The sequence below is a fragment of the Python bivittatus genome, unplaced genomic scaffold (genome assembly GCF_059951505.1).
Source record: "Python bivittatus isolate LINGU-HERP-01145 unplaced genomic scaffold, Pbiv_v1 ctg000580_np1212, whole genome shotgun sequence".
NCBI classification, from domain to species: Eukaryota; Metazoa; Chordata; class Lepidosauria; order Squamata; family Pythonidae; genus Python; species Python bivittatus.
Window position 1 is genome coordinate 23,453,381 of NW_028277087.1, and position 22,733 is coordinate 23,476,113.

Genomic DNA, 22,733 nt, shown 5'->3' on the forward strand with positions numbered 1-22,733 from the left:
AGGACGACTGATCCATGTAAAGGAAAGAATGAATGGGGCCATGTATCGTGAGATTTTGAGTGAACACCTCCTTCCATCAGCAAGGGCATTGAAGGTGAAACGTGGCTGGGTCTTTCAGCATGACAATGATCCCAAACACACCACCCGGGCAATGAAGGAGTGGCTTCGTAAGAAGCATTTCAAGGTCCTGGAGTGGCCTAGCCAGTCTCCAGATCTCAACCCCATGGAAAACCTTTGGAAGGAGTTGAAAGTCTGTGTTGCCCAGCAACAGCCCCAAAACATCACTGCTCTAGAGAAGATCTGCATGGAGGTATGGGCCAAAATACCAGCAACAGTGTGTGAAAACCTTGTGAAGACTTACAGAAAACGTTTGACCTCTGTCATTGCCAACAAAGGATATATAACGAAGTATTGAGATGAACTTTTGATAGTGACCAAATACTTATTTTCCACCATGATTTGCAAATAAATTCTTTAAAAATCAGACAATGTGATTTTATGGATTTTTTTCCCCATTTTGTCTCTCATACTTGAGGTATACCTATGATGAAAATTACAGGCCTCTCTCATCTTTTTAAGTGGGAGAACTTGCACAATTGGTGGCTGACTAAATACTTTTTTGCCCCACTGTATGTCTGAGTTCCAAATAACATGAGTTTATTGCTAAATTTGATTATGATCCTCTTCTACAAAAGATCAAAGTAAAACTTCAGGGATATCAGTATCTTTATTATCATTTTTTTTTAACAGAATAGCTGCAATTAAAGTGACTATTCTTCATAAAACTATATTCCCATTTCAAACACGTTCAGCTCTCCTAGCTATGATTTGGCTTTATACATGACAAAGAATTTATATAATTTAAGCAACAGCAAGGCAGAGGCCAAATCTGAAATATTACTTGTAAAATGTTTTGAGCTTTAACATAAGATATTCAGTCAGGTGAAATTCAAGCATGTAATGAGAAATGCAAAACATTTTGGAAAGTGGTAATACCATTTATACCACTGTGAAATAGGAAGTAGGAACACATAATAGAAGAGGAAAGAGGCGTTTGACCTTCCTTTCATTACTGTTCTCATTCTGTCTTACATCTCTTTCCATACCATTTAGATCTGAGCTGTCTGTGACACAAGATTGATGTTTGAAAGCCAAATTTTCAGCTCAATTGTGGCAGCAGGGAAGGTGTGCCAGTTATCCTTTTTGGTGCACTGGTAGGCAAAATCCTAAAATCACTAGTCTTGTTAAGGGAGAAGAAACTAACTTTGCTTTCTGAGTTTCTCTCTACAGCACCATACATGCCATTCTTCTGTATCCTAACTGCAAATGACAATAATCGGCGATGAAGGAAAGATATCATGCACAAACGTTTGCATGGTTCTTAACTATTCCTGTATTGTGAGTGCGGCCTAACAATTTCCCCCAAATTTAGGTTCAACCTATTAAGCTTTGTTCTATACTCAGCTCACCTTCTACCAGGTCATCGATTAGGAGAAAGTGAAGGAGAGAAGAATAAATTTTCTAGGAAAATGTACAGCTGTTCTGAATTCATCCTCCTTCCCTGTAATAACTGTTGTTGGATCATTTGAAAGACTTATTTCAAGCGCTACCACTATAAGGCCCATGGGCACCATTGTGTCTGGTAATGGGTCCCTTGGTGCCCTCCAAATTTCATGCCCTGTCTGACTTTTCTGTTCTATGGCTGGTTGAGATACCCTAGGAGTCATTTTGAAGGTAAGCAGCACTCCTACCCCCAAAGCAGCCATAGCATCACAATAAACTCAAAATACCAAGTGTCTATTGGCCAACAAAATATGGGGAAGCCTTGTGCCATTTAGTTCAGCATTCTTCTTTGTGGATAGGGATGAGAAGAACTTCAAATTGTGAGGATTTTATGTCCAGTTATGGACTTCTTAGATGCGCTTGTTTTGGGGGTGAGTTTGGAGATCTAGAATCACTGTGGGGTGGGGAGGCAGCTAAGTTGCATTAGTTCCCTTGGACCTGTAGCCTCCCTCACTGGGATATATTCCTTGAGTGTCATTCTGCAGTGATTCAGACTAAACCCTATTGAATATGAGGGTTAGCCTTAAATAATAAATAAAATCCTTTTTTTGTCCCATGTTTTGTCTTGCTTTGGATTGTGCCAGAAAGACAGTGGGAGGTGGAAGTGGAATCTGCCATTGGATGTCTTCTCCATGATTTCTTACCAGGTGAGTTTCCTGGGTTCTAGGATTTTGGTTTAAGAAATTTCTGGTTGTGGAAAATTCAATCTCAGCCTGGAGATTATATTCATTAGACTTGGGTGCTTCACTCTGTTCTCCAGTCATTATTGATAAAAGTCAGGACTATGGCAATAAGTGTATTCATCAAGTTCTAATACCAATCTAAGAAAATGAACAAGATGTCTTTAATGAGGAAGACACATTCAAACAGGGAAACTGAGTTCTAGCACTGCTTTAGGCATGAAAGCCAGCTGGGTAACTTTGGACCAGTCACTCTCTCTCAACCCAGTCCACCTATTGCACTGCCCAAGTCATGGTTCAGCCTTTTGGGTTTTCTGACCTCACCCAATCTGCTTATCGGACCAGGGCAATGAGCTGTACACTTTTTTTCTTTTAAACCTAGCCAACCTTTTTACCTTATCCATATGTAATGTGCCCTAACCAGCTGAAATCTCTTCTATGTGGCACTCCCTTTGAAAGTGTTTGGAAGTGACAGTTAATGCAAAATAGGGTGGCATCTTCATTAACTATCCTGTTTCTAACTTTTAAAGCCTACACAGCTTAGGACCAAGGTAGCTAAAGAGCAGCCAAGCTCTATATGATCCTGCTTCTTAAGGGTGGCCATGAGGGCTCTCTCCCATTATCCTGAAGTATGGCATGTGGTGGCTCATGAGGAGTCCTTGTCTATCACAGTATTCCTCTTGCCCCACATCCTGACCACCCCTTCCCTGAATGATTTGCTTATAACACATCTGGATGCCTTTCCAGTGACAGTTGAACATTCCTTTTTTTCTTTGTGCCATATTTTTGTGCTTGTTACAATTATATAAATTTAATTGCTTTGAGAGTCAGATGTTCCACATAGACCAAGCCAAAAGAAAACAAAGCTCAAACCATGCTGTTTCTGCTCGCCACATCTGGGGCAGTTTAGGGGTTAATGCAGCACAATGGATAGAGCTGGCATCAGCATCCAGCAGCCCTGGAGGGTCCACATCCTCACAGGGCCTACTGCCAATACTTGGCCTTGAGCTGCCTCTTCACTCTTTTCTTCTGACCTATCACAGTGAGAAACACCTGGGAGCTTCATTAGCCAGCCTTTTGTTTTATTTTCCCCAAATGCCTTTCCCATCAACTACCAGCACTCACTGGGAAAAATATAAAACTAAATCAAGCTCTCTGTGCACAACTATTGCACTGAGATTAGCCTTCCAAAGCTGGCTGACAGAAGACCCAGGTAAGACTTTGCCCTGCAGAGCTCCAACTTGGAAGTCAGCCTGGTGAGAAAACCACTTTCTCCTCTGTACGCTTGGTGTTACTTAAAGTCTTCCTTGGGGATGTTTCAAGTTGACATTTGGAGGTGAGCTACCTGGGATAAGTCTTTTTAAGAGCAAAACCAAGACTTTGCAACTCACTCCCATGGAAATGTACTCTGCCCCCTTTTTCTTGGCTCTTTAACATCAAATTAAGCAGAGTTTGTTTAAAAATGTCATGGTTAAGAAGATTCTTTGCACATTTTTACCACTTGTCATATTGGGCAGTGTGTGTGTGTGTGTGTCTTTAAAAAATTTCAAGCTTGTGGGACCAGACCGGTGCAAAATAGCAGGTGGGACAGAAGGTGGGACCAGATACAGTATATTGGCTTCAGCTGGACAAATCAGTACACGAGTTGCAACAGAACTGTTGTCAGCCGCCGAGAATCTTCTGATTGCAGCAGGATATACATTTCATTAGTAAATCAGTAAACTCTCATGCATAGCTAGGAGTAAGTTTCTGGCTGAGAATGGGATCTGTAGTCCAGCAGTTATAAAGGCTATACGTGTTTTTGCACTGAAGCTGAGCAATGGGCAATTAACATGAAGATAATTGAAGATCATTCTTTTTCTTCTTGCTATTCTATTGGTGTTAAACTATTGAGGGTCCAAAGCTTGTGCCTTCTGCAAATTATTGCTGAACCTCCTGCTGTTTTAAAGAAATGTGCAAACTAATTTGCAGAGCAAGGTATGAAGCCAGGAGTTTGCTTCTGAGGTTGTTACTAAATGGCCTTCAGCAAATTCTTCTTCTTGCAGCTGACAATATAGAGATAAACCTTCATACATTTTAAATGAAATCAAGCTCATTTTGTCAAGATCATAGGACTGAAGATATCAAATTCAGAGTACTCCTACAACTCAACAAATGGAACCCTCTCCTACTTCTTCCCTGTCCACTCCTCTTTCCATCTTAAACCTCTGCTAATGGGTAATATAGATCATCTTTTTTAACAAGTAACTTTAATTTTAAAGTTTAAACAGCTACTTTAAACAGCTACTAATCAGTCTTGACTTAGTATTGAGAAGTTTGCATAAGACAGAAAAGTTTGCATCAATTTTGTTTTTTTAGTGCCCTGTATATTCTACCAAAACCAAGACAAAACTAATTTGTTAAAGCACATTTTATTGAAGTACTTTTGAGGGAAACTTTCATATCATAAGTAAAAATACTAGAATTGAATGTTGTTAAAAAAATACAACGCACACAACAATGGAATTTTGTGTAAAGGGAAAGTTGAGGGTATTTTAAATACATTCCCTTTCAAATTAAAAAAAAAGTTAAGGAACTGCAGTATAGGTCTTTTTTTTTTTTAAACAGGTAAGAGAATAGAAACACAAGCGTGTCTAAAAGAACATAAAGCCACAACTGAATAAACTCATTCACAGTACGAGAGCTTAAAATCCTGGCCCGTGTCAAAAAGCAAAAAGACAACTTTGTTTGGCAAATCCAGAACGAGGTGGCTGTGAAAATACAAAATGAAGTGACAAGAGGATAAAAAAAGGAATGAGAGGGGAAAAAATTCTTGATCATATAAAGTTTCACCCTAATTATTATTATTTTTTTTTACATATAGCCATTGCAACCACTGATGGAGGTTTCTTCCATACATAGGTGGCACCATCCAGCTTGCCCTCCCTCCCTCCCCCTATAACCTTTAAAAATGTACACTGAAGAGTGGAAAACAGATGGACGGGATCTCAATATGCGAAGTATCTTGCCATGTTAATGCCTCTCTAAAACCTGCTGCTGCAATCTGGTGCCCTCCAGATGTATCAGGATTACGCATTGCAGAATTCTGTGCCAGCTGAAAGCCCATGCTGGCACAGAAGTATTTGGAGCTGTGACCCGCTTCTGGAAGGCATCAGGCTGGGAAAAGATGTGAACATATGTGAAAAGGACCAATCACTTCACTGCCAAAAATACGACTCTCCAGATTTTGCTCAGTAAGATAGAAGTTTCATCACCTAAGAATATTGTGCGTGGTTTGCTTTTTAATGTGTACAAATCCTGCCCTCTCCCCTGGTCAATTTTTGCAACTTTAAAGCATTTTCAGTTGAAATAGATAAAACCAATTTGTTTCTCTAAAGTGTACTCCCCAGAAACATGCTGGGACTAGAATGCAGTATAATTGATGTGCTGTCTTCAGTGGAACATTGTGACATTTTAAAAACAGACCATTCAGCTCTGTTTGATATGTAGCGTGTAGTAGCAGTTGTGCTAACGTCATTTTCTTCTTGACTCTATCTCTCTGAAGTCCTACGTGCCGTTCCTATAAAAGGTTTCCTAGAGTTGCCGGCAGAATCGTTGTGGCCTTAATGGCCCAGAGTTTGTTCGTTTTTTGTTGCTGCTCTAATTATTGCACTATCTAAGTCTGCCTCTCATCCTAAATAAATCTAATTGTTCAGAGTGCAGCTTCTCTACTTACACATAATGAACAGTATGAAATAAATAAAAACAGGGTTGTGGTTTTCGTTTTTGTTTTTAAACGGCCAACGCTGCTGTTTTGTTGCAAGTCTTAGACTTTTTGAAAGAAAACTGTTTTGGTGCATGTTCTTAAAAACCTAAGATGTTCTTTTTTCTCCAGAAGAAAAATCTTTTTTTTTTAAATTTTTAATCATGTTTTAAGAATGGTTTCTTATCTTCCTTCTCAAAATTGCAGAGATTCTGACTCAAAAATTCAACAGGATTGTTTTAAATACACAGCCTGTGAGGCTTCCTACAAATTCAACTAAACCTTAATACAAACATAGTTTGTAATTCATGTATCGTAGAGAGTTCTCTAGTGTCCATTGAAATTAAAGGTCCCCAAAATGCAGTCTGATTGGTTGAAGTTAATGGACAAGTGAAACATTAAGCTGTTCCACTGGCGGAGTAAGAGAACTGAGGGAAGTGCGGCCGCCGTTCGTTATCAACACAATCCATGCTGTCATCTGGAAACAGAATGAAAGTATCGTTAAAGGATTTCTACTGTGGTATGAAAAGTGGAAACAGCAGGGTGAGGTAGACATTTTCAGCTAGGATACATTTGGAATTCTGAGAGCAGATCTTGGGTGCATTTCACACACACAGGACACCGTGAGAGACTCGCCTGTTCACAAATCACTGCCACGGTGGCATGTCTACTCACAAAACATCCATTTACCAGAAAGTAAACCAAGGTGTTCTCTACCAATTCAGTGGGCTCAAAGACATTTTTTCCAAACAGCTATAATGCTAGAAGCTGGCCATGGATTCTGCAGCTTTATCAGCTGCTTATTTAATTTTTTAAATTTTAAAAAGTCTTTTAAAAACATCAGGTTGGTAATCAAGAGTATTCTCCCTTCCAAATTTTGAACATGAACTACCTGTTTATGCTATATTAGCCATGCAAAACAGTGTCTGCATCCCCCCTCCCCAATGTTATAATACGTCTGTTGCATTCATGTGCTATTTGTGTACAATATTAGGAACAATGTTTGTGGTTTAAATGGGCCTTGCTGTGCCCAAAAAAATTGCTAATGGTGTAAGAATTCAGTGGATAAGAATCCCAGTGTTTATATCCTTAAACAAAAAATCCTATGCAAATAAAAGCACTTTGGTCTTGAGAACTGCGTATTTGACACAAAGGGCTTTCCTATTAGTTAAGGATATACAGTAGTACTGTATTTAGGGACACTACAATTGTAATGCCACTAGTGCTCTCACAAGTCTGACAACCAGAGAGAGGATATTCATTTTTGTCTCAAGTTTAGCACTTATACAACAAAAAGATACCCCCAAACCTTCTCTTTCTACTAGTCAATTTTTAAAAATTTTTATAACCAAACCAAAGTTGCTGGAGAGGTTGGAAATAAGTGGGATTTAACCCTTACCCTCAGCTTTAAGCTGGCATTTGCACAAAGAAGGATTTCCAAGAAACAAATTGGCACAGAGGTAACATTTGTTCCAAGGGCCATCTAATCCCCAGAGGAACAAGAAAAATGTAGCTAACAACTGCATTAAATTTAATTTTTTCTATGTCTGCTAGCTGATGCTTTATTATTTTCAGTATTTATGTTCTGTGCAAATTGTGTTTTATGAAAAACTTCTATACTGGTGGCAGATCAGTAGTATCACATGATCCACTCCAAGGCTTATGCTGTCCTTTATAGTTTTTTTTTTTTTATGGAGATCCTTTTAATTCACAATCTGTGATTTGAACAACTCTCTATTTTTATCTCCCCTGCCACTGACTGTTTTATATGAAAGCTGACTAGGGATTTTTACCTTTTCTGTTTTCCTTTCTTTAGAAATAAAATTTAATTCTATTTATTCTTTGTGAGATTGATTCATCTGTCAGAGGGGGGAACTGATTTCCCTGGTCACAGCCTTTAATGCTACAGGGCCAGGAGATAGCACTATAGAATTTATTTAATTTTTACCAGATGTTCTCTCTTTTACTTGTCAGTAAGATGCATAAGCTGTCAGAGCCCTCTCTAACATGAATGCTGGAGTTAAGGTAAAAGTAGAGAGGTAGTGGCAGCAGAAACTACCAAGCCACCACACCAAGGCAGAAGGTAGAGCTACAATGTGTAGCCTAGAGCAGGGTTCCTCAACCTCGGCAACTTTAAGACGGGTGGACTTCAACTCGCAGAATACAACTCGCAAGGCTGTCTGGGGAATTCTGGGAGTTGAAGTCCACCCATCTTAAAATTGCCAAAGTTGAGGAAACCTGACCTAGAGGGCTTTGGAGACAGGACCTGAGAATGCCAAAACTTTACCCTATGGACTAGTCTTCTAGTAACCACTACCTTCTAGGAAGAATCTGTTAACTCTTTGTCATTTTAATAACTGTGGGTTTCCTGGATATTGTAGTTTAGTGAGGTGGCTATGAATTCTCCATTGGAGATTCTCCATCTACCACACTAAATACAAAGCTACAATTCTCAGCATTCTGTGTGAAAAAAAGGAATGACCATTAAGCAACAGAAGTTTATAGGATTAATGTATTGCCAGTGGTGTATTTAAGATTGCAGTCTTGTTACATGGGCTTGAAAAAGGTAAAAAGAGAGCATTCAGCTACTGACAATGGGGGGCGGGAAGAGGGCAATCCCGTTTTTAAAAAATTTAAATCAATTGCTGTCAGTGTGGCTGTGACATTTTCATATAATTGAAAGCATGGCATGAGTTTTTTGTCTGTGGGGAAAGGAATACTTAACATTTATTTTCTGTCATTTTCCACTGAAATTAGGCAGACAATGGTGATGTTGCTGATTGGCAAACCTGGAGGCTTTTAGGGTTTGTCAAAAAGGGAGACTTCCTGCAGGCACAGGTTGTCTGTGAGCTTAAAATCTGTTTTTAAGAAAACCCTCCAGTATTGGATGATACAGGCTCAGCTGCTGCACTTACGTCTTCTTATTACAGTATTTAAAAAAAACTGGTGCATTGTGAAAAGACACACTAGAACAAGGTTCTTCAGCAACTTTAAGATGGGTGGATTTCAACTCCCAGAATTCATGCTGGCTGGGGAATTCTGGGAATTGAAGTCCACCCGTCCTAAAGTTGCTGAGGTTGAAGAACCCTGCACTAGAAGACCCCTTACACTGAGACCACTGGAGCATCTTGCCCAGAGCCATTTCTTATCCAGACTGTCAGGCAAGAGTTTGTTAAGCTTTTGGTCAAGCCATGTGCCCTGTTGTCCAACTAAAGCACCTTCAAGCAGTATTACCTTGGTCAGGGGGGGTGATAGTGATCATCTGTGCTGTGAATTCTTCATCAAAATAGCGTGTATCTGTTTCAGACGTCACTTGGGGTTTAAATGGAGGTACCAGCTGCAAAAAGAAATAAAACCTGGAATTGAGTTATTAGAATAGGGGAATCTCAGCAACCCTCCCCAGATAGCTGAGACTGCATTGCAGAAATTTGACAGCCAAACAGTCAACTTTTGGCAGTAAAATATTTTCATTTTCTTTTTAAAATGAAAGATAGGAATGGGGATGTTCCCATTCCAACTTTAAATCCACCCAGATCCCTAATCCCATACTGCATGAACTCATCAGTGCTCAGGCCAACTGAGCCTATTTTCAGGCTTTGGGGGGGGGGGGGGAGACAGTTAAATTTCAGTTAAATTGTTATAGAAGAATAAGATTATAACCCTCTTATAAGCCAGAATGAAGTAATTAAATGGAAAACCACTCCCCCCAAGCATGGGGCCTTCCAGATTTATTGTTTCTGTGCTGGCTGGCAGTTTTGGGCTCAACACACCTTGAAGATGCTCACCTTATGCCTTCAATCTACAGACATACATTCCAGCCTCCCTTCAAAGAATGCAGGTTGGTGCACCTAAACTTCCCTAGGCTCTTGTTCCTTTCTTGCCTCCCACTAGTGTTAAAATCTCATGCCCCAAAAGTTTTTGCCCACCATGGACATAACCAATTAGTGCAATATCCTTGCTGTGATTAGGGTGTGAGTACATAAATTCACAGAGGTGGCTGTCAACCATCGATTGAGAACCCTAACCCTAAGCCATTTGGTGGTAAACAAAGTGTGAGATGAAAAGTGAAGACATGATTGACTAGTGCGTGACACTCACCGGTGAGCAAAAAAGGAACAAGAGCTTCCCTATTTTTATCTTGGCTGACAATTTAAGCTAAAAAGGCCCAGGGTTCCCCAAGAACTTGATGGGGTCCCATGGAAGACTAAGGGGTGGGGGGGCGGAGAACGAACCCAACCAAGGATGTTTGTAGCAGTTTTCTGGGGCACAGCAGAAAAGGTGTGGCTTGTTCTCCAGTGAAAAACCATGATGGCTGCCATTTTGCAGATCAGGAGGCTCTGAGAATTTTTTTAACAGGTTCAGCGGCTTGAAAATGTTTGAAAACCCCTGCCTTAAGGTATCTTGCAATGATAATATGGAGACAGAGCACAGTAGGTTGGGAACTGTGCTGATTAGGTGCTACTGTATATATGGCAGTGTTGATCTTCTATGAAGAAGTATTACATGCAGGAGTAGGATAAGATGTTGCCCCTGATAATAGTCTGTTATAAAAATATAAAAAGGAATGCTTGATTTTGCAAATCGGGTCTTAGTATTTTATTTTTTTGCCATTGTGAAAAAGGATCTTTAGAATGTAGATACAAGTATTTATGAGAGGAAAAAAATAAAATGAAAGTGTATTTGTCCAGAAGGCACACACTCATCCTTTTCAAGCATCTCTTTGACCTTTATGCCTACCAGCTGTAAGATCATCCATCTTTCTTCCAGAAATTAAGGTATAAGAGACACAACCTAAACACTGCATTATTTTAGTCCAATATTCATTTTTTTAACCTTTAAAAAAGAGCTGTTGAATTTTGTGTCTGAAGAATGTTAACTCATTCATTTACCAGAATAAAGTATGCTTATTTCGAGGAACTTGAGACAATGATAATACTTCTTAATTCAGAGCTGAAGAGTTAATGCTCTGGTGGCATTAGGTAGTGATTTGGCTGCCCTTCTGTTTTTTCCCTAAAGAACGGGATACAACAGCTCTCTGCTGGTGGACACTTAGCACAGAACTAGCAGAACTGCTCAGTGCTTTAACTCTATGGCTTTCCTGGTTTAGCACCAAGCTGAAATAGCCAAAATGCAGAGATTGGACCACTCTACCCCACCCTTATTGCTTCCCAAAGATGGCATACAGAGATCTGAAGTCAACATTTCTTGCCAATAAAAAAGAAAGGAAAGGAAGGGCAATAAAATCCCAGTGACTCAGCTCCCTCCATGACTTTGCTCTGCTGATTTTTTAAAAAACCCTTTACTCCGCCTGTGTTATGACAGAGTGGGGTAGAGGAGGAGCTGAGGAAGAAAGCCTAGAATGCTTGTGTCCTGCAGCCAGACCGGCCTCATGTATTCTGCAAGGCCGTGACTGACAGATTTATTCCTGCCAGCTGGACATAAGAGAGAGAGAACAGCAAAGCCAGCATCCAGTGAGTCACAGCAGTTGCAATAGTGGCAGGGACAACACATTTTACACTGCTATGCTTTTCTGCCCACTCAAGAATGGGTGGGTAGCATTTTAATTCTGCAGTGGGGAAAGGCCCAGAGTTTTCCAGATACTGTATAGGTAATCCCTGGGTTAAGAATGTCCGGTTTAAGGACAACCCATAGTTAAGAATGGAGCCTACTGTAGCAAATTCGAGTTAAATACACAATGATTCGAGTTCATTACACACTACTACTTATACAGGATTATACAATAATATTGTTCTGACTTACATACAAATTTGACTTAAGGACAGACCTTGGGAACTCATTCTTAAACTGGGGACTACCTGTAGTCTTTTTTTTCAACAGCAGTAAGCATTTAATGGTATGAAGCTCAGAGTGCAGTTTCATTGGTGCAGGATAGAAGGTTAAGGAAAGAAATAAATTTAGTCTTTCATTCTAACATTCACCATCCTCCAGTGTAGGGTTTTATTTCCCCCACCATTTGGGGGCTGAGTGGGAATTGCTAGCTCCTTCTGAAGCTGCAACCTAACAGAATAGTAAGTTTGGCATCTGATTCAATTGTGTTCACTTTTTAAACGATTACTTTGATGCTCTGAACTTCTTTGGATGGGTGACTTAGAACATAAGATAAGTTTAAGGATGGCTGGGAGCATGTTGTAAAGCACCAGAAATATTCACGGCTTGATTTTTAAAAAAGGCATCATGCAAGGGAGGTCAAACATCTTGAGTGACCAAATCACACACAGGATTTAGAGGCAGTAGCATACCCAAACAAAAAACAGGAAAAGCAAGAATACAATTAGTTTTATGAAGCAAGGGATTAATTTTCTCTTCTGATGCGTCAGTGGATGTGTAACATCCCCGTAAAACTGATTTTCAGAAGATTCATATGAAATGCCTTTATGCTAAGCCAAACCACTGATACAGACAGGTCCAGAAATATTGGGATATCGACACAATTCTAACATCTTTGGCTCTATACACCACCACAATGGATTTGGAATGAAACAAACACAATGTGCCTTAACTGCAGACTGTCAGCTTTAATTTGAAGGTATGTACATCCAACTCAGGTGAAAGGTGTAGGAATTACAACAGTTTGCATATGTGCCTCCCACTTGTTAAGGGACCAAAAGTAATGGGACAATTGGCTTCTCAGCTGTTCCATGGCCAGGTGTGTGATATTCCCTCAGTACCCCAATTACAATGTGCAGATAAAAGGCCCAGAGTTCATTTCAAGTGTGCTATTTGCATTTGGAATCTGTTGCTGTCAACTCTCAAGATGAGATCCAAAGAGCTGTCACTATCAGTGAAGCAAGCCATCATTAGGCTGAAGAAACAAAACAAACCCATCAGAGAGATAGCAAGAACATTAGGCGTGGCCAAAACAACTGTTTGGAACATTCTCAAAAAGAAGGAACGCACCGGTGAGCTCAGCAACACCAAAAGACCCGGGAGACAACGGAAAACAACTGTGGTGGATGACCGAAGAATCCTTTCCCTGGTGAAGAAAACACCCTTCACAACAGTTGGCCAGATCAAGAACACTTTCCAGGAGGTAGGTGTACGTGTGTCAAAGTCAACAATCAAAAGAAGACTTCACCAGAGTGAATACAGAGGGTTCACCACAAGATGTAAACCATTGGTGAGCCTCAAAAACAGGAAGGCCAGATTAGAGTTTGCCAAATGACATCTAAAAAAGCCTTCACAGTTCTGGAACAACATCCTATGGACAGATGAGACCAAGATCAACTTGTACCAGAATGATGGGAAGAGAAGAGTATGGAGAAGGAAAGGAACTGCTCATGATCCTAAGCATACCACCTCATCAGTGAAGCATGGTGGTGGTAGTGTCATGGCGTGGGCATGTATGGCTGCCAATGGAACTGGTTCTCTTGTATTTATTGATGATGTGACTGCTGGCAAAAGCAGCAGGATGACTTCTGCAGTGTTTCGGGCAATATTATCTGCTCACATTCAGCCAAATGCTGCAGAACTCATTGGACGGCGCTTCACAGTACAGATGGACAATGACCCAAAGCATACTGCAAAAGCAACCAAAGAGTTTTTGAAGGGACAGAAGTGGAATGTTATGCAATGGCCAAGTCAATCACCTGACCTGAATCTCATTGAGCATGCATTTCACTTGCTGAAGACAAAACTGAAGGGAAAATGCCCCAAGAACAAGCAGGAACTGAAGACAGTTGCAGTAGAGGCCTGGCAGAGCATCACCAGGGATGAAACCCAGCATCTGGTGATGTCTATGCGTTCCAGGCTTCAGGCTGTGATTGACTGCAACGGATTTGCAACCAAGTATTAAAAAGGGAAAGTTTGATGCATGATTATTATTCTGTCCCATTACGTTTGGTCCCTTAACAAGTGGGAGGCACATATGCAAACTGTTGTAATTCCTACACCGTTCACCTGAGTTGGATGTACATACCCTCAAATTAAAGCTGACAGTCTGCAGTTAAAGCACATTGTGTTTGTTTCATTCCAAATCCATTGTGGTGGTGTATAGAGCCAAAGATGTTAGAATTGTGTCGATGTCCCAATATTTCTGGACCTGACTGTAGATCTAGTCCAACAGCAATCCTCAGGCATCTCTTTTCCCCAATTTTAGCACCCATTTTAGACCAGGAATTCCAATTTAAAATCATCTGTAGATAAAATAAGAGCTTAAACGTTATGCCATGGCTGCAAAGTAGCACAAAGAAATAGCAATGGGGAGAAATGTGTTGGGCTTTCGTACTGTACTGTGAACCTACCCAATACATATTTCCTCTAATTAACAGGCAACTCAAAAAGAAATCCTTCGGTATTCATATTTCTTTGGATTTTGTGATACCACAAATTAAATCACATTTTTTTTAAAAAAAGAAAAAAATACTTTAGGGAGAATTGCATAGCAAAATGTATGTAAGCAAGAACAATGTACAAAATATATATTGTAAATTCACACACTAGGAGAAATACACATAAAAATGTATTCAAACATTTGCAAGCTAACTTAAAAAAAGTTTTAAAAATGTATGTGGGAATGGACTAAAACAAGCTAATGATTGTAAAAACTAAAAGTAGAGAGGTGAGATTCATTCAGATTCAAAATTGACAGAAGTAAAAAATAACTTGTAGGAGGACTGCACCTCCTCTGATTATGAGTCTAGGTTGACAATTTTTGCATAAGAATTGCATAAAGTTGTATATAGAAGAAGATGGTCCACTCAGGTTTTACAAGAAATAAAGTCTAGTAGAAAAATTACATACAAGCACTCAAATCTGCCATTACAGTTTTGTGGCTGGAGCTATCTCCAATACTTTTTGTACTTATAAAAATGTTGGATATGTTCTTCCATGGGGAACTGGAGATACAGAATCTATATTCATAATAAATTATCAGCAAACTGAAGATAAGATTTCTAAAACCTTGATTCCAATACAGAGCATACATTAACCACAAGGCAGACAAACAATGCCTGTTGAGGAAAATAATAAAAAAAAGTCTTTTATATATGTAATGCGGTTAGCACTTTGGGGTTTAAATCCGCAATGAGGCCCAAACATTGAGGGGAAAGTGACTCCCCAAAACAGCCCTAGCAGCAATGTGATTAATGACGCCATTTAGACACTTGGGGGAAAATGTAATTAAATTGGGAGGTCCTTCTGCTATATAAAGGTGCACAGAATTGGGATGTAATTATAGGATACTTGAGTGCCAATCCTCATTCCCCAACAGAACCAGAGTCAGAAGAAATCAGCAACCCAACGTATATAGGGAACAGGTTTAGAATATAAATATTTTTAAAGCAACAAAACAAGGCTGAGCTTTTCAGAGATGTCTTGGGGCTTTAACAGAAATGCATGCTCATCAGGCAACATGGCCAGTCCCTTCCCTTCTTCATTTTGCCTCTTTTACGTTCCACTGCAAGAAGAATGGAAGAAATGGTGCAGAAAAGAAAGTTAACCTCAGAGCAAGTTTATGAACTTAAAAGGAGAAAAATGGAAACATGTTGCCAAACAGTGGTAAATTTAACTACAAACATCTTTTTCATCTTAATGCATTAGGCTCTTTTAATTAACCTGAATGACAATATGCTTGGAAGTGTTCATGCTGACCTCAACATTCAATAAAAGATTAATGAAAAAATCAGCTTCAAGGCCTTTGCATCAAAGCCTTCGGTTCCTGAGCCAAAAAATCCATCTCAATCAGCAAAAAATTAGTGCACCAGCTAATATCATTTTTGTGCAGTGCCACTAAGGGGTAGCAGAGAGCCACTCTAGGAAGGGCATGGGTTGTGCAGGAGGAGAGACAAGGAGAAGCAGCCAGGGGCAGAACAGCAATTCTTACAATGCACCATTTGCAAAAAAAAAAAAAAAAAGGTGGGGACAGGCTGGGACCTGGCAATTCTGAACTCATTTACAGGAACCTTTTGCTAACTGAGCTGAATTCAGGAAAATTTTAGAGAAAGAGAGGAAGAGAAGAGAAAGGCTGAAAGAAGCACAGAAGGAAAGTTATTGTTTATTGTATACAGATTTGTAAGCTGCTTAAATTTTTTTAAATTGAAGTGGCATAAAAGCACTTGTAATCAATCAATCAATCTGCACTATGTACAGATGTACAAAGTACAGATATGTACTTTGGACCATATCTAAGATTATCTAATCTGACCATGTCACTTCATGTATATAAAATTTCAAGGTGCAGTGAAAGTTTAGATTTTATGTGCAAGAGAATTTTAAAAAAATGGTGGAATGATAAAAATCCCCTTCATTTTAGGAATGAGAATATGCTAAATGACACAGAATTTCAAAGTCTGTTCCACAATCTAAAACCCCCATCTTAAAAACTATAAATACCTTTTTTTCATATACATCTTGCCAAACAATGCCAGCAAAAAATTTGTGCTGCATAATCTCCTTTGCATCATCTGGTCCACCACCTAACCTGTTGGGGGGAAATCACCAACACTTAGTACGGTGCATTTATTTTAAATTCATTTGCTCTGAAGCATTTCTAATGGCATATTTTCATTCAGAATAAAAGTACCACTTGACTAAGAAATAATGAAGAAATGCAAGTTCTAACTGAGGCTTTTTTACTTTTTAAGAGTTTCCTAAAGTCTTGAACTCATGCTACTAAAATTTAAAGCAAACCACAAAAAAGCCATGTAAACATGACCAAAAAACCAAAGAGCCACCCACAGACAATCAGTCTTTTGAAAAACCATTCTTCCCACCTGGGTAACATCACTGCCTCGTTGCCCTATTCACTGTGGCCCATGATCACCCCTCAAAATACAAAAGATTTTGTTCAATACCAAGAAGAGAGATGACTGAGACATCCTTTACTGTTTATGCTCCGGTAATAATGAAGGGTATTCACAGCAATAGTTTCTTTAGGATGCAGCTATCTCCAGACCATAATTAAGAGATAGCATTGAAACAAAACCAAATACTATACTTGAAATGCATCTTCATTTGCTCTAAGAGGTTCTATTTCCCCACTATCTTTAAAAATTGAGCTAATCAAATATGTATGCATGTGCATGTATGTGTGTGTGCATACATGCACACATACATATACTATACACACACACACACATACAGAGAGAGAGAGAGAATGAGAATGAACTTGTGTGTAACTTTACCAGAGGACATAAAACAGCTAAATGATAGATAAAGAACAGACATAACAGAATTGGATATACTGAGAAACCAAAATCACAATGTATGGAATAATGGTCAAGGAACTCCCAAGGAGAAAACCACACCCCACCAACACTGGCAAGGCAAGCTACTGTATATAAACAGGGAGCAAATCCCACACCCACTAGCACTGATGATGTTACCTAGTTAGGTAATGAAACATCTGAAGCAAACAACCAAGTTCAGAGCACCAAAAACTCTATACAGAAGATACCTGACTGGTCATTCAAGAATCTGGGAAGCATTCAGGTCAAACAAATTAAACCCTCACCTTTGCTTTGGATCCTTCTTCAGCAAACCTGACAGAAGAGACTTTGCTTCAGGTGACAACGTGCGTGGAAACCTAATCTCCTCCATTAGGATGAGCTCAAAGAGCTTCTCATGGTCCTGATTATAGAAGGGGAGCCGTCCACACATCATTTCATACATGACAACTCCTAAGCCCCACCAATCCACTGCACGGCCATAGTCGTTATCCTCCAGCACCTGCAAATGTAGACAATGACAAGAGTTCTAGATCAATGGCAAGCTTTTCACAAAACCAAGTAAAATGACAACTTAAAAGGAAAAACTATAGAACAGCATTCCTCAGGCATGCATAATGAACTACAACTCATATTGTTCTTAGCCAGCACAGTTACATCATCTCAGCTGCCATAGCCTCTTGGAAAGCTATCTATCTTCCTCTTTTAGGAAGTGTCCTTCAGAAGTTTTGGACTACAATTCACATCATTTCCAGAGAGCAGCACTGATTGTGCTGGTTGTCAATGACAGTTATTGCAATTTGGAGGCACCAAGTTGGGGAGAGGCTGCTGTAAGACTTCTGCAACAAATCTGCTATTTCAAGGGTGGGAAATCTGTGACCCCCATAAGAAGTTGTTGAACTTCATCTCCTTAATTTCTGCTGCCTGAGCATAATACAAATTGGAGTTCTGCAACTTCTGATCAGTTTCTGTTTGTTGGCTGCTGTCTAACTTGCAAAGACACACTCTAGCTTAACAACAGAAGCAATACAACTCAAACACCATGGTCATAATGAAGATCTCATAAACATAAGAAACTAAATGCATCAAGAGCTGAGATAAAACATGGAAGATTGTTCTTCTCTCTGCTTGTTTGCTCCTCAGTGCCTGCTAATTGTTTACTACTTTGCTTTGGGAAAAAAAAAATATTGAAACCTAGAAGATGGCCTGCAGCAAAAAACCAAAGGCTGCCAGGTATTGGATTACCCCACGCAGGTCTATTTACAGCATCTTCTGCTGTATGATTCACACCAAGCGACAGCTGGCTCTGCAGCTGCCCCATATATGTAGAAGCCCAACACAGCTGCTTCATCTGCTAGGATTCCAGGAGCCAGGCTCATCAACCTCTATGAGCAATCCGGGAATAGGGAGGAGGGGTGTCAAGCTCCCAGTGTGGGATTGTGCAGCATGCCAGTTGACCCCTGCTCAACCAGTTGCACCCTTCCCCCAGGAGAACATTTAGTCTCCTTGGACAGAACTCAAATCAGGGCAGGATTTAGCTAATGAAGGAGACACAGCACTATATCACCTTTTTTGGTTGCTCACTCCTCCTCCCTGCTTTGTTTTTTTACAAGACCCAATGCTTTTTTACAAGGCCATTTAACAAGTTTTTACAAAATCACATTTCTCCAAATGTGTAAAGTGTCTTAGGATGGTCTGCACGAATTTCTGGGATTGTTTCTGAGACAAGAGGTGTTCTTCCTCAGTTTTTTTTTAAACAATCAACCATTTAACAGTTTGTTAAAAAGACATACATGCACCAAAATAAACTATCTTAAACACTAAGCAAACAGCTGCATAGTTTATTTCAGTGATCAGCAGTATTAGCCAGAAGGACAGAAACCCTCTTATACATGGATATGGGGATCCATGGCAAGGAAATGCAGCTTCATTAAAAGTGAATTTCATGCAGTGACTCCACAGAAGACACAGAAGATGGTGTTAGACCATCTTTTCTACATTCTCATGTACTGTAGTCTAGCACTGCTTTTAAATGTAGAGGAACAAATACTTCAATGACCAAGAGCAGCCCCAAATAGCACCCTCTACCAGTGTATGCTTTTAACTTCTCACTGGTTTCATGTTTAGTACATCTAGATCCTGCCAAGGAAAGGAGATTTGGACATGCAAAACTATTTTGTTGAGCCTCTAAGTGGAAAGTAGGTTTTAATGCTTTTATTTGTTCAAATTGTACTGCTGGCATTTTATAATAAAGATGGTCAGTGTCTTCAGTCTGGAAGGCTAGATCCACTCTGGGTAATGTAATGCTCCCTTGCAGTGGATTAAAGTAGTTAGGTTGGAAGAATGTCATCAGCCCATGTGCCAGGAGAGTTCTCATAAGTACTGGGAACCTAACACTTATAAAGAAAAAACATAGCTTTGACAGTTCTACATCAAGATGCTATTTTAAGCTTGTCAGAGTTTAGAACACAAATGAAAGGGGGAAAAAACTACGTATAGTAGTAGGAATATTAATTTCCTCTCATGTTTTATAATTGGGGGAATAAATGGAAGGTAAGAGGATAAAAAAAGGTCATTTTACTTAAAATAACTGGCTGGTCAAGTTGGGAGCCAACAATGCTGAACAGCTGCATGGTTGGAATTTACAAGAGGAGGCACAACGGCTGTAAACACCTTGGTGACCAATACATCTGACACATCAAAGCTGACGTGGTACAGCCAGAGCCTTCTATGTACCAAATTCCAGCATGACCCTAAAACAACTATGCAGCAACTGTACAAACAAGCTTGGAGGCCAGGTTCCAATTACAAACAGATGACAACAAGGCAAGCTTCACTTTCCTCTTTTTAAAAAAGGTTAAGTGACTTCATGGATGTGGGACATTTGCTTGTACATGCTCATCAGCTGGTTTGAAAGCCAACCCGCCAACATGATGACTAAAGGCTAGCAGAAATCTGACATGCACCAAAAAATGAGATATTGTCCCAAATGTCAAGTTATATAGTATTCTTTGAGAATTCAAAACATGCCCCCTACATTATCCAGGTAACTGTTTCTACATCCATGTAAACAGGGCATGTTATTAGTTCCACCTTGCAAAGCCAGAGGGCCCTGTGGACTGAAACAGAGTAGCCTTTCTCTGAATCTGTTTTTTCCAGATGTTAGACTTCTTGTCACCCGTATTCAGTACAGGCAGTTGTGGGGACCATAGTTCAAAACATCTGGAAGACAAGAGCTTGGAGGAAACTAGAGCTGGACATGGAGAGACCTGGGCATAAATCACAGCTCCCCAAGAGAAGCCTAGGGTCCAGTCTCCATCTTGTCTACAGGGTTACTGTGAGAACAAAATGAGTGCAGAAAAAGTCACGTACAATGTCATGTTTCCATGGGAAGAAGTATGGGATAAAAATGTACTACATAAATAATTTAGATTAGAGCTCGGACTATACAGCTTGCTTAATATACACACCACATGGCTCTTCTTGTAACTTCTGGAGTCATCAGTCACAAACAGGAAAGGCACAAACACTTGGTTTGAATTCATGGTGCAAAATTAATTTTGCTTATATAATTTACTGCTATAATATAAATTGACAGTCACTAGGGAGGTGGTGGATTTTTTTGGGGGGGGTCCCTTTGAGTCACCTCTGGCTCCTGGCACTATGCTAGTCAAAGAGTCTAATAAAGATTGATTTGACTCCTGGCGACTACTAAAAGTAGACTAGACCAGTGTTTCCCCACCTCAGCAACTTTAAGATGTGTAGAATTCATACTCCCAGAGCATGCTGCCTGGGGAATTCTGGGAGTTGAAGTCCACACATCTTACAGTTGCTGAGGTGGAGAAACACTGGATTACACCAATTCTTTGAAGGCCACTATTGTGACATTTTCACCATTCAATCCTGCTGCAATTATGAACCTATATATTCTCATTCATTCATTCAACTTAAGGGTGGCAAACATACCTAATATTCCTGCCTCCTATTTTCTCCACAACAACCCTGTGAGGTGGGTTGGGCTGAGAGAATGACTGCCCAAAGTCATCCAGCCAGCTTTCATGCCTAAGGGAGGCTTATATCTCAAAGTCTCCTGGTTTCTAGGCCAGCACCTTAACACTACACCAAACTCTCTCTACTAGTTCCCAAGATTTGGGCAATGCAAATTCAATAAAGTCAAGCTGAATTCTCAGTAGCTTCCATTTAGCTTTCATCTACATGTCTAGGTAACACACTTCAAATTAGAATATAACCGAGACTTATCAATTTATGCCCATTAAGGCAACCCAAGAAAATCAGAGAAAGGATGCTTTCTCTGCTTTCACCCCACTCCCCAACTCTATCCTTTCTCACATGCAAACAAATGGCTATCATTCTTTCTTATGGGAAACTCTAATTTAAAAACACAGTTACAGGAAAAGCAAAATCTGTTTTCTGTATTTCAAAGTGATTAATTTATTACATTTACATCTCACTATAACCCAATTAGGGACTCTCCACAATTCATAGACATATAAAATTAAAACATCTATGATAAAAGTTAAAAATTTAAAGATGCTGTTTGCAGAAAGCAGGTAGGGAGAGAGCCAATCAAATTTCAAACGGATGCTGTTTTCAAGGGGCTGGTGCTATTACTGAGAAGCAGTGCTTCCTGGCCTTGAGCTCTCAAGAGTGGGAACCATAAGCTGCTTCCTGTGAAAAGATCATGTAAGTTGTACCAATTCTACTAGAGAATGCAGTCCTGGCAGGAATCTGGTGCCAAGCCATTGAGGGCTTTATAGTTAAAACCAGCACTTTAAATTGCACCCAGAAGCTTCTGGGTAGCCAGTGCAAGTGTAATGTGCTCCCAACACCAGAAGTTAGCGAGCTCATGGGCCACTGTATTCTGGACCAATGGCAGCTTCTGAGTCATCCTGAAAGATAACCCCAAGAACTATAGAGTGGTACCAATAGAAGAGAATATATGTAGCTCAGGGTTGAATTGTAGAGTCCTTGGGGTTCTCTGAGCTTGGTTGTTCTCTTGCAAATGTTTTGTTACCTGGCTAGGTAACATCTTCAGTTAAGCCAGGTAATGAAACGTTTGCAAGAAAACAACCAAGCTCAGAGAACCCCAAGGACTCTACTGTTGTGTGTTACAGTAGTCCAAACAAGTAGTAATAAGAACATGAGATACTGTAGCAAGGTCTTCCCTCCCCAGGTAGGGCTGCAACTGGCACACAGCCAAAGCTGGGTCAAGGCCTCCAGGCCATGGCCTAAACTTGCTGTTCAGCATGAGCTGCGTGTCCAGGAGGACCTCAAGTCATGGACCTGCTCTTTCAGGGGTAGCACGTTTCTATCTAGAGATAATATTGGACAGAGATCTCTTGCTTGGGTTCAATTTTAGCCTGTTCTGTCCCCTCCAGAAAAGTGATGTGGCTTTTACTGACAGAGATACCTAGCAGAGTTTACTCCAGCCCCTGGTGGTCAGGGAAACATATAAACCAGAACACACGAATGCTTGCAACACTTACTTGAGTTTTATACAGTAATATCCTAGGAACTACCTTAGCATCTATTTTGGGTGAAGCA

At 40.0% G+C, this 22,733-nt stretch overlaps 1 protein-coding gene across 1 annotated transcript in view; it reads right to left on the reverse strand.

Moving 5' to 3' along the window:
- Positions 1-4,653: 4,653 nt before the first annotated feature.
- AKT1 (AKT serine/threonine kinase 1) overlaps positions 4,654-22,733 on the reverse strand; it is a 116,905-nt gene continuing 98,825 nt past the window's right edge. Inside the window, exons 11-14 of the mRNA XM_088149769.1 lie at positions 17,456-17,670; positions 16,336-16,423; positions 9,220-9,322; positions 4,654-6,463 (exon numbers count right to left, since the gene is read on the reverse strand). Coding sequence (XP_088005895.1) covers positions 6,384-6,463; positions 9,220-9,322; positions 16,336-16,423; positions 17,456-17,670 — 486 coding nt within the window. The 3' untranslated portion in view covers positions 4,654-6,383. The remainder of the gene's footprint in view (positions 6,464-9,219; positions 9,323-16,335; positions 16,424-17,455; positions 17,671-22,733) is intronic.